This window comes from Cynoglossus semilaevis, chromosome 9 (genome assembly GCF_000523025.1).
Source record: "Cynoglossus semilaevis isolate Cse_v1.0 chromosome 9, Cse_v1.0, whole genome shotgun sequence".
NCBI lineage: Eukaryota > Metazoa > Chordata > Actinopteri > Pleuronectiformes > Cynoglossidae > Cynoglossus > Cynoglossus semilaevis.
In genome coordinates, this window is record NC_024315.1 from 12,359,203 (window position 1) to 12,376,898 (window position 17,696).

General features: G+C 38.1%; 1 protein-coding gene across 1 annotated transcript in view; it reads left to right on the forward strand.

The window, feature by feature from the left end:
• The first annotated feature begins 1,882 nt into the window (after positions 1-1,882).
• Positions 1,883-17,696, forward strand: part of LOC103383910 (dynein heavy chain 6, axonemal-like) — a 55,489-nt gene continuing 39,675 nt past the window's right edge. The window contains 21 exon segments of the mRNA XM_025058692.1: positions 1,883-2,166; positions 2,290-2,372; positions 2,616-2,795; positions 4,419-4,757; positions 4,854-4,988; positions 5,092-5,188; positions 6,125-6,185; positions 7,179-7,365; positions 7,473-7,574; positions 7,649-7,756; positions 8,338-8,427; positions 8,514-8,634; positions 9,806-9,957; positions 10,798-10,950; positions 11,045-11,296; positions 11,503-11,631; positions 12,543-12,656; positions 12,772-12,915; positions 13,016-13,171; positions 13,262-13,312; positions 17,587-17,679. Coding sequence (XP_024914460.1) covers positions 2,097-2,166; positions 2,290-2,372; positions 2,616-2,795; positions 4,419-4,757; positions 4,854-4,988; positions 5,092-5,188; positions 6,125-6,185; positions 7,179-7,365; positions 7,473-7,574; positions 7,649-7,756; positions 8,338-8,427; positions 8,514-8,634; positions 9,806-9,957; positions 10,798-10,950; positions 11,045-11,296; positions 11,503-11,631; positions 12,543-12,656; positions 12,772-12,915; positions 13,016-13,171; positions 13,262-13,312; positions 17,587-17,679 — 2,817 coding nt within the window. The 5' untranslated portion in view covers positions 1,883-2,096.

The window sequence follows — 17,696 nt, forward strand, 5'->3', positions numbered from 1 at the left end:
ACAATGCTGACAAATGTATTATTATATCTTTGGTAAACCTTGAGTTGATCAATGGACTGATTGATCAAAGTCAAATGGGAACCGGCTTAAAAGATTTGGGCTCTACAACAGGCATTGGTCTAGCTTCTGTTTTTTTCCACCCCTAATTTGAAAAGAATAACTATGTCTTAGAGCTTGTGACTTAACCATTTTATGTCAGAAGTACAGGGGAAAGATGTGGTCTGGTACAGGAACTGTTTTTAAATTACCTTTGTGTATTTCATGCCATATGGGGGTTCGGGGCAGGGAGTTAAGGAACTGGTGCTTACAATCAATGACTTCTCTGTTTTTCTGATCTTTTGGTTTATCAATGTCCTTTTTGTAATGCTTTAGTTGCATTATGTTTACATTTTATAACTGAATCTTAATTTATATGTCCGATTTGTAAAATGTAAAATTTTAACTATATTAGATAAACCATTTATACATTTGTTTTAAATAATTCTGTCTTCTGTTCTGTGAGTGGTTTTCAACTGTCTTTACTGTGAACTAAAAAAAGGGGGGGGGGGTTAAAAACAGCGCCGTCTCTTCGCTTGGTTGCAAGGCATGCCGGGAGGGGAGGTGGTTGCTAGGAAACTGTCAACCTCAGTTCTCAGCAGAAACTTTGGCAGATCGTTTCATGAAGATAAACTATTTCAACTTGATGCACAAATACCTTTTTTAGGTTGTGGATTCGGTACGTATGTTTGACTCTCTTTGACTTGTATAATGTTCTTCTGATAAAATACTACGTCTGCCCTTCAGTTTTTCCACACTTCATGACGGAAATAAGTACGAAACTAATTAATACGTACACTCATTATTTTTATTTTTTTGTATTTTTTTTTTGTCGAATGGTGTTAAAATGCGCAGCATGTGCGTAACAGATTTTGTCGAATGGAGTTTAAAATGCGCAGCATGTGCGTAACAGAGGCCGTTGCGTCTTGCGTTCCTGTGCGTAATTGTTCCACCGTGGGTTCTCCTAAAAGTTGTCCTCAATGTAATTGACCGGGCCAGAACAACTGCTCGCACCATAGGAATTGGAGGCAAATGCTAAGGTCGCATATCCCCCATGGAGACGCCAGAATGTTGAAAGACATGCAATTGTCACCAGCTTTATATTAAAACTAGTTATCATGTTATTTAGTTTAAAAGTGAATAAATAAAACAATTTTAACTAAGTAGCAGAGATGTCATAAACAACGCCCCCTCAAGCCGTCAGTCTGCGAGGGCAGGGTTTATTTTTCAAACATGGGACCAAAGGATCATTGGCAAAAAGAAGTCCAAACCACACTCCGTGTTGCCCATTATATAGACTATGTGTCCCACAGCATTGGGAGGCTGAGAAGATGTCCTCCATTCTGATATGGTTGCACAGGCACTGTATGTGATGTCACTTATATCCAGTGGCTGTGAGGGAACCACAGCTGGCTGCGATCGCAGAGCTGGGACCCAAGTCAACCATCAGTGTGAGTCCGGCCTGTCAGTTGAGTGCATTTTTGCAGGTGAGTTTCAGTGGAGCCAAGGTGGGCGCACTTTTTGGCTCATGGGACTCAATGAGGGTGGGTCGGCTCAGTATCTGTTGGATGGGGAAGTGATTGTGTGAAGTAATATGGATAAACGGTTTGAGCTGCAGTTTCCCAGCCTGGGATCAATAAAGTACATCTATCCATCTATCTAGAGTCAACTGCAGCAGTAGTAGTAGTAGTAGTCGTAGTTCCTGCAGCAGTTGCAGTGGTGTTATTGATGTGACCATGTAGTCAGTGCTGTCAGTGTGTGGCTGTGGTCATTGTGGTTGTTTTCGTAGATGCTGTCCGTAATCAGCGGTGTTGCGGTTGTTGCCGTGAATGCATTAGCTGTACTGATGTTGCCCTTGGTGCTTATGTAGCTCCAGTCATTGTGGTCTGTGTGTCACTGTAGTCGTTGCAGTCAGTGTCTTGCTGTGGTCAGTTCGGCCAGTGCTGTTGCAGGTTAATACAGCATAAGTGATTTATTTATCTTTATATTTATTTATCTACTGTATATTTATTTATTCATCTCTGATAATATTTCTCTGTGACAAACAGCAATTTGATGCCATGGCCTCTGGATTTTCAAGGTCATCACCGACATGTCCCTTCGTCCAAAGAACAGATAACAAGTTTACAGGTAAAAATCTGAAAACAAATTGTTGGTTTTTAGGATTGTTTTGTATTGAAGTCTCATATTGTACTGCTTTAAAGTATTAAACTGAAGGAAAGATTGCAGATTATAACTCTCCTTCATTTACAGACCAAGAACAGTTTAACAAGCTACCGAAACTCAAGAGCTCCTCCATTTCCCCAAGGCCTCCACTGCAAGTTAAAGACCCACAGGTATAAATGAGGAGAAATAATTTCAAGCTGACACAAGATCAAATGTATTATTTCACTGGAGAGCACTGCAGGAAAATGGTATATAAATAATGTCTGGTTCTACTCAGCTTCTTCAAGCCTTGGGTTTGTTCTGATTCACAGACTTTATGTTTTGACTTCCATGAACTGAACAAAAACATTGTTTCTTCTACCATAAACACTTGCCAATGATTAATAGATGTAACTTCCCCCTGTTTGAAATAGGCTGTGCTGAAGAGGCCTGTAAAAAGAAAAGAACCATGTCCGGATTTTCTAAAAGCAAGACAGAGGATGTATTTTCCAGGCTGGTACATTCAGTCACCTTTACCTCAACACAAAGAGCAGCAACACAGGAAACGCACAAGATTGCCTGTCCACCTGCCTCCTCTGCCATCCACTCCAAAGGTCAGTAACTCTGATTTGTCTTAAATATCTGTGAGCCTCTTTCCTTTATTTGCGCTTTCAATATGTGAAAAGCATGTCAATATTCATCTCTCATTTATTCCCGCAAGTTTTTTTCCCCAATGGCCTATAATTGTTTGGTGCTATACACATACAGTTTTCACGTGTAAATTCAGATATGCAAAACATTTTTACTGTGTTTGTGGTTCTAGCATATGACAGGATTTAAAAGGAGCAACAGTGGTCTTGTTTGAGATGAGGAAGGCAGGAGTGGCAGAGAAGTATGTGATTGCAGTGCCGTACTTAATATATCCTTGCATAGCAGTGCATTAAAGAGAGCCACGTATTGAGGGCCGCATGGTGAGACGTGGGTTAGCGCTCCTGCTCTATAGTTGTATGCAGATGTGGCCATGATCTATTTCTGTGATGATACAATGCCCAGAGTGTAAACTGACAGTATGGTATGAATAGAATAGAATAGAATAGGTTGCCGTTGTACTTTCAACCTGTTTAATAAAACAGAAAGATGGACAGCCTGACAGATGAAGTGTCCCAGGAATCTTCATGGCCAATTATGCTTGCAGAGGACATTGTAATCTGTAGTGACAGTACAGAGCAGGTGGTGGAGAGCCTGCAGATGTGGAAGCCTGCACTGAGGAGAAGATTGAAAGTGAAAATCCCTAGAAGCAAGACACAGTACATTACTTGTGTGGGAGTAATACTGAAGTAGGTGAAAAGGTGAAGATGCATGAATGGATGCTTGAAAGTGAACTGCGAAACCTGTGGCTAGCCATTCAAAGCAACAGACGTGCTCTGATGTAAGGTCTGGAGACAGTGGTGGTGTCTAAAAGATGGCAGACAAGGCTGTAAAGGTCAGCTGAAGATGGTGGGATTTGAAATGTAGCTTGGACACCAGCTGGAAAAAGTTAGTTAAATACAACATACTGTATCTAACATATAGAGAACATGTGTCAAACCCTAGGCCTGCGAGCCAAATCGTGCCCACCAAGTCATTTTGTGTGGCCTTAAAAAGTGTTTAATTGCCTTACCATAACGTCCATGCTGCTGAGTTTCCTAACCTGATGAATATTTTTTTATCACAAAAAGCATTGTACAATGTTTGTAATTTGAATAAGTAATAATCAATTTCAGAAACATGTATTAATACAATATGGAGTAGTTACAGCCGGCCCTTTAAGGGGAACTGTATTGTTGATGGTCACCTGGTGAAAATGAGTTTGACACCCCTGATATAAAATATATGTAAATATGTGTTTATGTATATATATGTATATATGATGTTCAATCAATTTATGTATATATTTAAATCTATATGTGTGCATATATGTATATAAGTGCATATTTATATGTATTTATATATATGAATATATGTATATTTGTATACGCATATATGTACGTTTTTATAATTATATGTTTATATGTGTATAAATAAATATAAATATATATATGAATTAGTTGGGTTTGTAGATGGCTAGTGATAAAGGATAGTGATAATATCAGAGATTTGTGTGGTATTTTGTAGCCCTGCTTGCCAAATATTACCTTGTTAATTGATCTTGGATACACTTTTAAAATAATTACTTTGTTTTTCTCCTTCCTTCCCAGAAAACAGAAACATACCCTACTTTACCCCAACGTCCCTTTTCCATTAAGAACGGTGAGCCACTAGACACATCCTCTGTTAAAATCTACGAGTACAGTAAAGACGACTTCCTGATGATCACCCAGGAAGGCGTGGTGTCTGTGCGTAAAGACGAGTGCGACTTTGTGACGCTGGAGCGCTGGGAGGAGGAGTACGACCACCACTGTAAGATCACCCGCATCCCATTCTTCTCCCGTTTCAAAAAGTGGAAACCTTTCTACATTTGGCGCTCCAAAGTTCGCGCAAAGAAGTTCCATTTGGCCCGCGACTCCCTCCGAAACCGATTATTCATCGTCAGTCAGGTGAGGTATAAGTTCGTGCTGATATCAAATTTACTACATAGTTTATATATCCAACTAATAATATAGACCTTATTAACATCTGCAAATGTCCCACAGACTCTGAGTCCCTCTCTGATAGATATTAGGAAAATGTGCTGCCAAATCATCGACACTGGCTTGTGTCAAGTAGAGAAAAATCACACCTTCACGCTGCAGGAGTTCCAGGAGTATCAGTTTAAACAGCAACAGGAGGTGGATATTGAAATTTGTTTAGTTCAAAATTGTGCATTTTACACATTCTTTGCACATCCCTGGAAAGCGATAATTACCTTTTTTCTCTGTTTATATCTGTCAGAGATGCAAAGACCTGAAGCAGTTTGAAGACCTGGTGAAGGAGTTAACAGTCTGCGCCTGTCGCGGCTACATCCTGGAGTCTCAGTCAAACAGTTCAAGTGCGTATGTACAGTACACTGTATTTAAAAAAAAAAAAAAAGCAAAGGCAGTGACATTTGGTTTGCAAAGTCTTTAAACAAAATGAGGTGCAGTTAAAAGATTTCTTCTGAATCACAAAGGCAAACATTATTGTTATCAAGTCAAATTTAAAACCACAGCCGTTTTTCCTTGTCATGGCGATGACATTTATTCAAAGTTACCCCCAGAGTCAGAGTCACCATCATAACATTAGTGTATAACAGGGACCTTCAGAGCAAACGGCAAGTTAACAGGTGTGTCTGGATTTAAGTGATTAGTTCAATCAGCTCCGCCGTCTGGAGGCAGTTGAAAAAGAAAATTTAAATGTCAGAGCGAGTGAGCAACAGAAATCATCAATATAACAAGAGAAAAAAAGGGTTTAATACTCGATGAACTATTTATTGCACGATTATGACATGTTTACTAGTTTAGCTTTAATATATATATTATATTACAGTAGAGGTAGAAACCTGCAGCTGGTATAAAGTACTATTAAAACCAAAACTTTGGTAATTAAAAAAAATTGCAATTTATTAGAAACAAAAAATGTATGACCGAAGAAATGAACCTCCCTAAATGTTTGATTGAATCTAATTGTTTGCTATTAGAAACAAAAAATATATGACCAAAAATTGGAAAAGAAATGAACCTCCTTAAATGTTTGATTGAATCTAATTGTTTGATTAAAATTGCATTAGAACTCAAGTGTAGAAATGACCAAACTTCTTATATTAGGATCAAATTTAAGAAGCAGATATTAGGAAAATTAAAATAACTTATATTTGATATTTTATAATAAGAAATGCCTCAACCAGTTAAATGTGTAATTCACCATTGCTGCAGGTCATTATTAGCTTTTGAAAAATGTATGAGGTGGAATGTGTTTAAAGTTTGAATGGCTTTTCCGTGTGACCCAGGTGATCAGAAGACACTCATTATGCAAATCAAAAGGACCCTTCTCTCCAGTCGCCTCATTTGGTGAGTAGTTTATAATACATAGTTTTCTTATTTATTTTGCTTGGTACACAAAGTGCAGATGCAAGTTCTTTTATTTTTCCACATATGAGTGCTCTATTCTTACAGCAAGAACATCACTGGTTCCATACCACTGGGTAGGGGAAGATAAGCAAAAAACATTTAATTATTTTTATTTGTTTAAACCCAATTGTCGTGAACTGAAAAACACGCAAACCGCAGTAATCGTCAAGTTTCCGAGGGTACCTGAACGCACCTCGTGTGACAGACGCAACTGGAACACCTGGCGGTTTGGCCCTGTAATCAAGCTGCTCTGTTTCTCGAGCTAGCACGTAGCTAGCTAGCACAAAATGGACAGGTTTTTGACAAGAAATAGAGCAAAGGAGCAGACCAACACTTTATTACTAAGTTAACAGTGCTAAACAAACGTGAGTATTGTTGAATAGTGAATAAAACTAAGAAAATACCTTTGTAAAAGTTGATAATTTCTTACTCATTTTGTAGCATTTTCTGTGTGTTTGCAAAGGGGGTACCTGGCTGGAAACTAATGTTGTTTGGGAGGTCTTTGTATGGAAAAGGATTATCTTATGCATGAGATTTAAATGATAAGTTACATTAAATAAACAAGGAAACAAATAACAGCTAGTAAATTGTTAACCAATTATCACTAAATAAAAAATAGCATGCTCTCAGCTAACAAGATAATTAGGCTCAGTCAAATGTAGTAAAAAATTACCCCAAATTAGTCAAAATGACGCAGCAATGGTCATATGTTAACTAAAATGTGTTGTTTTCCAAACATTCCTAGAAATATCCACAAAAAATAAACAAACTGCTCAAAGTTTTCAGTTCCCCTTCACTGGGGGGCATAGCTCCTTGTGATCTTAAGAAAAGTCCTAAATTGCTCCTACTCTGCCTGCAGTCAGCACCAGGATACAAATCTGTAAAATCTTCTTCTTTACCCAATTACAAAGAATCTTCCTCTCTCCATACCAGCTTCATCCGTCTTGTTGACTATTTGGTTGTCAACACTTTGCACACCTTGGTGGTCAACGCAGCAGAGACAATACTGACTGTCCTACAGGAGCAGGTTCAGGAAACACCAACTCATGCTGTCATCGAGAGCTGGGGTCAACCCCCTGAGCCTGACACCGAGGCTGATGATGAAGAGCAGGATCGGAAGGTTGGATGAAGAAAACCGTTTGTTGATGTTTAAATGCTTAGATCCTAGAGACAAAAAGTAAAAATGTACCTTTTAACTGGTAAACACTAATGTGTTTTATTCATTAGTCTGCTGAGTCAGAAAACACTCAGGTTCCACCGATGTTTATGTCGGAGCTGTCGATGGACAGTCATGCTCTGACCTTTAACCCCTCTGAGGATAACTTTCAGGTGTGTTTTGTTTAATTAAACTTTAATCGCTCATTTCTTAACCTGCACACAATTGACTACGTCTCATGTTACAGGAAACGATGAGTGAGATCATTGAGTGCTTTGAGACGACAGTCACGTCGGTCAACACACTCACAGCAGATGCAGATCTGGATTCACTTATTCAACCTGGAGAGTTTGAGGTAGCGGAAGAACTCTGTTTTAGAAATGAGGATTATAAGAGGAAAAATATTTCAAAGTTAGAGGGATTGTTGACGAATGGGGCATTCACACCAAAATTGCTAAGTGCGGATTCCACATACAATTTTTCAACCCATCTAAAAATCTAATCTTATATATATATATATATTTTTTCAACCCATCTAAAAATCTAAAAAATAAATTTGAACAAAGAAAACAATAATAATAATACTATTTTATATATATATATATATATATATATATTACCATTTTATATTATTATTGAGTAAAATAACCAAGCGAGAGTGAGCGAGACAGCACGACAGTGTCGGGGCCACTGAGCATAGGAGAAGGATATCTGTCTATCTATCTATCTATCTATTCTATCTATCTATTTATCTATTCTATCTATCTTATCTATCTATCTTATCTATCTATGTGTGTGTGTGTGTATATATATATATATATATATATAAAATGCTAATGTAAAATGAGAAAACTTCATACACTTCATATAATGTGTCACCATGATGAGAAACCTCACTGTGATTAGTTTGTAATCTTGTGTGTTTGTTATTTTCAGACACTGGAGAATAAATATACAAATGGCCCTGATTTGGAAGTCATCATTGGGACAGATGGAGTGCTCCAAAACATAGTTCAGAAAATCAGGGTCAGTTTTCAGATGAAAATGAAACGTACTTTTTGTACACGGTACTGCAAGTGTTTGGCTCTGATTTGTTATTTTCCCTCTCTCAGGAATCACTGAAGGTGGCTTTTGATGCAGCAAAAGTGTACTCACACATGTTTGAGCGCTTTCGACTCTTCTATAAGGAGAACCAGAGCCTGGATGTGGATGCGATGCGCCAGCAAGATCAAGGTGACACACAGGAGGAACATAAACATAATTTTTTAGCACTTCACCCACACACAACGTAAAAAGCTGCACAGTTTAAAAACACTGCTGTTGTTATTCTTTGGTTTCTCTGTTGTTGTAGTTGTTTCCTTACAGAAGACTCTTGTTTCCAGGTGGATCTATAGCAAGCTGCAACATTTTGTGAAAAATGAAAAGTACTAAAATGTTGAAAAAAAAAACGGGATTTAGAGAAGTGTTTTTTTTTTTCTTCTATATTTCACCATGTTGCATAATTCACCCTCTGTTAATGCTTTATTTCGCTGGCTAATTAAACACCTTTGGGGAAACTCCAACATCTGACATTTGGGAACAGGCAGGTTTGAATTCATAAGCAGCAGTTACAAACATAAGACGTATTTTATTTCTATAGCCCTTAATTGTATTCGAAGGTGTGCAAATGCCATTGGCAATTCAAATAGCAGTTTTATAACCTTTTATAATTGTTGCATTAGATGTCTTTATGAAAATTAAAGATATGAAATGATGGCCTTGCCAGGACCACATTGATGATGAAGTGGTTAGCGTTGCCTTACAGCAGGAAGGTCACTGATCTTCCCCTAAAATTGAATTTATCTGATTAAGAAACTCAGTACAGAACTACAACACCACAGATTTTGAATAAACGCACCGAGTAGATCTCTGCTAGTAGATCTCTCATCATCATGACATGTATATTTAAAATTATAATTTATGGTCAATATACACTCTGAAGCAGACAGTGTTTTTTTAATTTTTCCGCCATCCACACAAAAAGACTTTTTGGGCGTTTGGCATGCTGTAAATTCACCTTAGGTTTGTGAGTGTGAATATGAGCACGGAAGCTTGCTTGTTTCAATATCTGACCCTGTGATGAACTGGAGAACTGTCCAGGGGGTAGCCTTCCCAAAGAGTGCTGGGATTGGTTCGTTCAACCCCCCACACACCTCTCCCCGCCCAGTAATTCTGAAAAAGATTAAGCGGTAGAAGATGAATAAATTTCCCTGCCTTTCTTTTGTCATGCATTGAAAAATCCTTCCTTTCCCTGTCTCGGTGAATAGACAGAATATAAAAATCCAAAAGGCAAGACAATAGTACGATTTATTCATCTGAGCTGCAGACAGTTTGAAACTGATCACTGCTGACTTTCATTTCACAGGGTTGTCCTACTTTGAAAAAGCACTGGAGCTGTACCACACCGAGCAGAAAGACGCCGCGGCCCTTCAGCAAAAGAGACACCTGGGTTTACTGCTGGTGGATAAAACTATCCTGAAAGAGAAGTTAGTGTCTTCTCCACTACACTGTCTGCAGGTGAGCACCAGCAGGATGTGTGTCCTTCATCTAAGTGGACAGAAGTGTTTTGGTTAACCTTTTTACTCAAAGACGAGCACCACATCATTACAAATAGAACATGAAGGCAATTTTGTGAACGCAAACTTTCCCCAATTCAAAATAAACCTAAAAATGGTCGGATACAAATAAAAATAAAACACTTTAATTAAAGACTTTATTGTGGATTAATCACAATGAATCACTATTATCAAATAACAGTATTTGACACAAGTATAGATTTAATAAATTGGCATATTTAAAATTCATTTAAAATGATTTCTTCATAAACAGATTAGTACAAACCCACAGTTAAAAAATAGTTTTTTGGCCTTGAACCTTGTCATTTGGTCTATTGTGACCATTTAGCTACAGTTGTAGCTGACATTAGTACTGTGGTCAGTGCCTGCACATGTTTTTGCATTGAGTCTTTTAAATGCTACAGTAATAAATGAACTCTTTGCATTCTCTTATCCAAACTTTTTTTGCAATATGGTCCCTGTCAAGGCATATTCTACAGGTTAAGTCCATTACTGCCACCTACTAGGCTGGCATGGGCACAGGTGTGGTAAAAAATTAGGGAACAGAGAACGATGTGATTCAAAATGATCAACTGAAGAGCGAGCCCTAATCAAAAGCAGACAGGAAATGGTGTTGATCTGTTGACATCATGTATCATTGACAATTCAAAAAGTGATGCCATATTATAGATGACTTGAAACCTGACACTAAAATATTCAGGAATTAGCCAAACTATCCCATGAACACTGCAACAGAATGAATCAAGAATTCTTTGTGTTTTTCTCTGAATCTCTCCCCCAGGTGATCAATGAGATGCTCAGTAAGCTGGCTAGGAATAAACTAGATGGCATCCTAGCAGAGGCTTGTGATGCTCAGTTTAAACTAGAACTAAATCCTTCCTCGACTGCTGAGTTTGCGAGTTCTCTCACGTTCCTGGATGAGATACGGGAGAGGGTAAAACCTCACAGACTTTTGTTTCTCCTTGCTTTATTACACTTCTATTCTTCTGGTGACTCTGACTATTTACTTTGGGTTTTTTTCTTTCCAGATTGTAGTGCTGGAGGAGGAGCAGGAGACGGTGTCTCAGATGTACAATCTGATTAAGATATATTCAGTTCCAACACCACCTGAGGATTTGGTTGTTTTCGCCACGCTGCAGTCCTCCGTTAACTCGCTCCACAGAGTCATTGACGAGGCGGTGGCAGAGAGGGACACGTGCATGGAGAGGTTCTGCTCTGCCTTACACGAGGACATAATGAATCTGAACCGTGAGGTCATGAAAAACAAAGAGAAGTCAGAGGTACATGAAAGACTTTGGTTATCGTCTGACAGATATGTAGTCGGAGAATCTACCATGTATAAAAGAATCAGTAAGAAAGGAAAAAACATTGTCTGAAATTAAGGTGTTTTCTTCTTTTCTTTGTTGGAGGTTAACTTAATTTTTGGAAAGTGTAACCCCGGACGTTTGTGCTTTAATCGGTTTACTCTGGGCCTTTTCTCTCGCAGGATCCACAAATCTTGGACATCAATGCAGACTCCTCCGAAGTTCGACGCCTGTTAGGGGAGATTCGCATTTCTGTTGACGAGATGCAGACACAGGCTTCCACCTATATTTCCTACCAAAAGAGATTTAAGGTGCTGTCATTTCTAAAATAGCAATTCACAAATAACCTACAGTACTTTATGGTACCTCTTAAAACCATATAAACTATTTAAAGGAGCACTTTTGATACTCGTTTTTGTACTTGAGAATGTGCCGTTCCACCAATCCAGCACTGTGAGAATTGTTCTGTTATGACACGACATATTTAATGAAACATTTGAAGACACCTTAAAGCAGACGACAATGTTTTAAATTGAAATGTGCTATTGGTGTTAAAGCTCTGCTCAGCTGGCTGTGTTGAATAAGCATAAAGTAAATTTTTTCTTAATTTCTTTTAATATTATTAATAAAATATTACTTTATGCTTATTCACACATTGTCTAATGTGGCAACAATGTCTGAAGACTTTTTGTCCTCGAGAAAAAAGTCATTAGTAGCCACACAGCTGTGCCACCTACAGTATATAACACTGCCTTTTATTTCATTGCATATTTATATTTAAAAAAAAAAAAAAAAACTCATACTGTGGAAAAAATGGTTCCAGTCACCACTAATTTAATCCCTGAATATTTTACTTCTCTTTTATTAGGGCCATTCTATACAGATGGTATAATTTCTAAAGGTCCCTCTTTGTCAAACCTTGAGTCTGTCTTAGGGCTTATTCGGTCTATTTGATCCGTCATGATCACCATCGAAACATCCAGCGACAGCGACTGTGAGCAACACTACATTTGGAAATTCTCCCAGTACACCTTTATATCCCTGATCTAACTCTATTTATTTTTTGCTTATCCCAAAACTAAAAGAGCATTTGAATGAACTGTACTTCAGTCATTAGAAGAGGCAAAGAAACATTGGTTAGAAGAAGAAGAAATTAACTTATAAAAGGTTATGGTTGTGCCCAAGTTTGTCTTAGAACCTTTTGACTTTGATTCGTATGTAGATGGAGGAAACCAAGTTTGACACCCTGGAGGAGTTAACTGCACAGATAAGGCTGAAGCAGCTGCTGTGGGATTCTCTAGAGGAATGGGACTCTCTCCAGGATGGATGGTGGCAGGTGGGGTGTACCTAATGAGTTTATGTGCTAATATTAAGAAGTATACAGCGCACTGTAAATACATCTGCACCTCCTTGAAGCTTGACTTTGTCGCTCCATATTTTCGTCTCCCCAGAGCACACTTGAACAACTGGACTTAGAGCCTCTCAATGCGCAGGTGACCAAATACAGCAAATGTGTCATCCAGCTGGAGAAGGACCTGCCACAGAACAATTTAGTGCCAATTCTGAAGGACAAGGTGGAAGTCATGAAGCACAGGGTGAGTAGAAGGGGAAAATTATGGTCTGCAATCCTTCAACGCTGATGTAGCCACTGTTCCTGGGTGACTTTCCAAAGTGTGGACATGTGTTTTCCTTCAGCTGCCTGTGATCACTGATCTGCGTAACCCATGTATGAAGCCGGAACATTGGAAAACCCTGGAGTCAATAGTGGGGACCTCTGTGAATGTCACAGAACTCACCGTTGCTCTTTTGGAGAATATTAATGTATTCTCCTATGGGGCAGAGATACAAGAGGTAGAATACAAAAAACCCATACAGTATAGTACCGGTATACTATATTTACTCCATCCAGGTTGCTAACACAACACTTATCTCATGCTGTAGGTGTCAGGACTGGCGTCCGGAGAGGCATCTGTGGACGCCATTGTCACAAAGGTCAGTGGACTAATGTATATACGACTTTTTATATTTGTGGTGAAGGTTGAAATATCTTATATATAGATAATATATCGCTATCGCTTTTAATAAGGGTCACTGTGGATTAATCGGGATTAATAAATATTTCTGATATGAAAACAACTTTTTTCTGTAGATTGTTGGGAGAGAAAGACAAATTCCAGCAGGTACATGTACCTGTATCATGTACATGTATCACACCTGTTTATATGAACAACCATTCAAAATTATTAATTAATTATTAATCATAAATATTGAAAAAAATTCAGACAAAATATCCAAAATAAAAGCACAATTTTGCCTCACATTGTTGGTGTATTTTAGTGTGCAGTGTGAGACACAATGAAAAATTGCTTTGAATCGGAGGAACAGTATTAATCAGTCTACAGTCCCAGACTGATTAATACTGTTGGTGATAGACGGTGGAAATATTGGTTACACAGTGTTCGCCGTGTGTTAAAATTCTTGAACTGATTCATTAGATTAATTTCAACAGCCCTAATACAAATAATGTATATAATATAACCTTTCAAAATAGCATTTTATTTTTGCTCTACCTAAGACACTAGACCAAAAGTTTAGCCCACCGTCCTCCCAGCTGAATGTGCTCTGATTGCAATCATTTCTGTCTGTACCCACATTTGCCCGTTTGATGACATACACAATTACCTCCGCAAATACAAAGTTCAGTATAAGACACCCACTCTTGTTTCTGAAACAATAATCAGCATCGATTTTCTCCCACTCACATTAGTGAGTGCTGTGCTGCAAGTAAATGACTTCACATTTTGTTCTCAAACCTGAGGAAAACACAGACAGTTTTAAAGGCATATGGGCCCCTAGTTTGACATTTTAGATTTATTTTTTAAGCACCTGGATATTTTTTTTGTTGGATGGTGTTTGCAGTGTACAGTGGGGGTTTGAAGCATATCTGTGAATGTATTAACCTTGGGCCTCAGGGTGAATAGGGTGCTGTTCAACAATAGCCCTGTCTAAAGAATGGAGGCACAGTAGAAGAAGTTACTGCACCTTTTACAATATCTGAGGCTATTCCATATATTTTACTATTTAATTTATTCAGCACAGTCAGTTCTTTTAGATTTTTGTAAATCTCTAAATTTCCACTCATCTCCAGGCAATGTTTTTGGTTACATCACCTCACAAAAACATGTTTGGAACAGCAGGTTAAAGAACCACTGCTGCTGTATGTACATAAATGGTCAGTAATACACTTAGATCACCAGCACGATAGTACCTTCCACTGTCTAGTTGAACAAAAGGAAGGGATAAACAAACGTGCACGTCAAAATCTGCTGCCGCGGCCATGACTCAGCTGGTTTTAATTTAAAAAGAAAAAGTCAAATTGGGATCAGTAAATGAAATCTCTCCAATCCAAGCATTGGAATTGAGCCTGATACAAAGTGTCATATATACTCTTCCAAAAAAAATCAATAAAGACGTGTTACATCCTCCAGGTTGACCGATTTTATCTGGAAATGGATTTCTCCCAGAACCACTCTTGCACTGTGTTGACTCTCAAATTAAAGACTTAGATTGTACTTTGTCCTTGTTCCTCAAAGACACTGCAGACTTTCAAAACAAGTTCAAAGACGCCCCTGTGCACCAGTGCTGCAGCTTGTACCCCAAAAACAATGACACAAATGAAAGGAATCCCATGGTCTGCTGTTCTCTTGTACTAGGAAGGAACAAAAATATTCAACAACAACATTTGAGAATCAGCCATAATACAAAAAACTTAAAAAAAACCCATATAAGAATAAAATATATAGATATTTGAAAAGAAAATCTTCCTCAACATTAAACCCTGTAGGTCAGGGGTCACCAACCTTTTTGGATCTAAGAGCTATTTTAAGGGTACTTAGTAATACAGAGAGCTACTTATTTAATACAGACAATCTGATAATAATCAGTTCTGGGACATAGAATAGCAGACACTCTTCTTACCATTGTCTTTGCACCCATCGTTGCGGGAGTAACTGATTCAAAAAGCACAGTAACAGTACATTTTCTGACCCTCTTGTTTACTAGTTTTATTTTAAGAACATACCCCACAGGCACCTTAGGTAGTCCATGGGGGCTACCTGGTGCCCCCATGCACAACGTTGGTGACCCCTGCTGTAGGTTTTAGTGCTTAACATATTGCAGTTCAGGCTGACACCCACCAATAACAATCCTGATCCTTTAACCATTAAGCCACAGGCTGATCTTTAGTTTGTGCTATTTTAAATTTAATGAGAAAAATTTAAAACACTTTTTTTTTTCTAAAGTCATTACCTATTTTTACATCACTGAGAAAGAACATTAAAGCACAGTTAGGCGGTTATCATTCATCACCATAAAATAAGTGAATATTTGGTTCATCACTTTGGATTGAACATAAAAAAACTCTCTTCATGTCAATCAAACAAGAATTCTATTTCTGTAATTTAGTTACACATTTTTTCTACACTTACTTACATAAAATCAAGTTATATGAGCTAATTATTAAACTTTACTAGATATCTATACAAGTCTCTAGGTAGTGGAAGTGAAATCAGCACCATGGACAGCAGCACTTCAATATAACCCAAAAGTACAGGCCACATCAACATCTGGTTATTAGTCTGTCATGGTTTACTGCAACGCCCGCCTACTTTCAAGGATTCAAGGAGTTTTCATTGTCATTTCAGTAACCCAAAAGTACAGGCCACTTCAACAACTGGTTTTTAGTCTGTCATGGCTTACTTCGACGCCCGCCTACTTTCAAAGATTCAAGGAGTTTTCATTGTCATTTCAACACATGTTAGACATGGGATAAACGAAATTCATTACTCTGGTCCCGGTTCAGGCCCAATAAGTAGAAGAGTGTAAAAAAAAAAAAAAAAAGCGAAAGGACACAAATATACAACAGCACACAATGTCGATCCAATGTTGTTCCTTCTTTAGTACTGTAGGTTACCGTGAAATAGTTACTCATCTACAGGCCGGTGTTTACAAGAATTTGTGAGGTTAAAAAACAGCGTTGACTCATCCATTCAGTCATCAGTGGCCAAACCCTTTATTAGTCATCAGCACCGTTTTAGTGATCCACACTACAAGAGCACAAGGACTGTAAACATCCCACAGAGAGGAGGCAACACAGACACAGCCCTTCAGAGAGCAGTGTACAAAGAAGTATTCTTTGTTTTCATCCTCACACCAAGGAGGGACTTGTTTGTGTGTCGGTGTGTGTTTAACTGGCGTAGCTATACTTGTGAGGACACTTTTTTATTTTGGAGATAAAAAAATATACTTTTTTGACAGCTCCCACTGAAAACAAGGGACTAGGATTAGGCATATATTTTTCATATTTAGGATTCGTGTGAGGTGTGAAGGCATGCATTGTGTATAGCTATGGTGACACTTTTTGCAAAAAATATTTTTGGGGGGGACTGTGTCCCCTACCCTCTGAGTGAAAGGGTATATTGAGGTTCAGAAAGTAGTTTGGGTTTAGATTATATAGGGTTAGGCATATATTTGTGGTGGTCTTCTTCTTAACTTTCTAAGGGGCTGAAGAATGCATTCTGTCTAGAAATGGCACTCACAAAAACAAAACAAAGTGTGTGTTTGTGTGTGTGTAAGGGGAAGAGAGAGAGAGAGGGAAGGAGGGAGGGAGGTGAGGTTGATACTGACATTTTATCTTAAAAAGAAGGAAAAATCGGTTCAAGGTAACACACGTCATGTGAATAGAGCTCCCCCTGCTGCATCCTTGCTGTATCTTTCGTAAAACCTGATTTGTTTGTTAATTTTTAATGATGTATCAATGTGCCCACTGTAAGAGGAGCAGGTCTGTCAAAAGCATCGGCGTAATTAAAGTCAATTTGAATTTCTTCTCCAATCTCCTTCTCTGTGGAAAGACGTATTGTGTTATTTTCCTCAAATGTCAAGGAATGTTACACCAGCAATATAAAAATAAATCCAAATCCAAATTATATAGTAATTATTTTTTCACAATTTAAAGTTTAAATTAGCCACATTAGCCACATTGATTTGTTCTAAGAATAACTAGTATTTCCTGACATCTCATCTAACTCTGCATTGAGTTAATTTTATTGAGTGCTTTTCTCACCTACCAAATAGAAATTGTTATTTTTACTGATCACTGTGAATTACTCTGAGGAAGCCATAAATAAGTTGTACTTGACTTTGTGGGATTATATATTTTGTTAGTGTTTATTTTTGTCTAACCTCTGTCCTCTGAATGATCCATACAGGTGGAGGACGTGTGGAGGACCACCGAGTTCACTGTCCTGTCTCATGGTGACTCCAAAGACGTTTTCATCTTGGGAGGCACTGATGAAATCCAGGTAATGTCATGAAACAC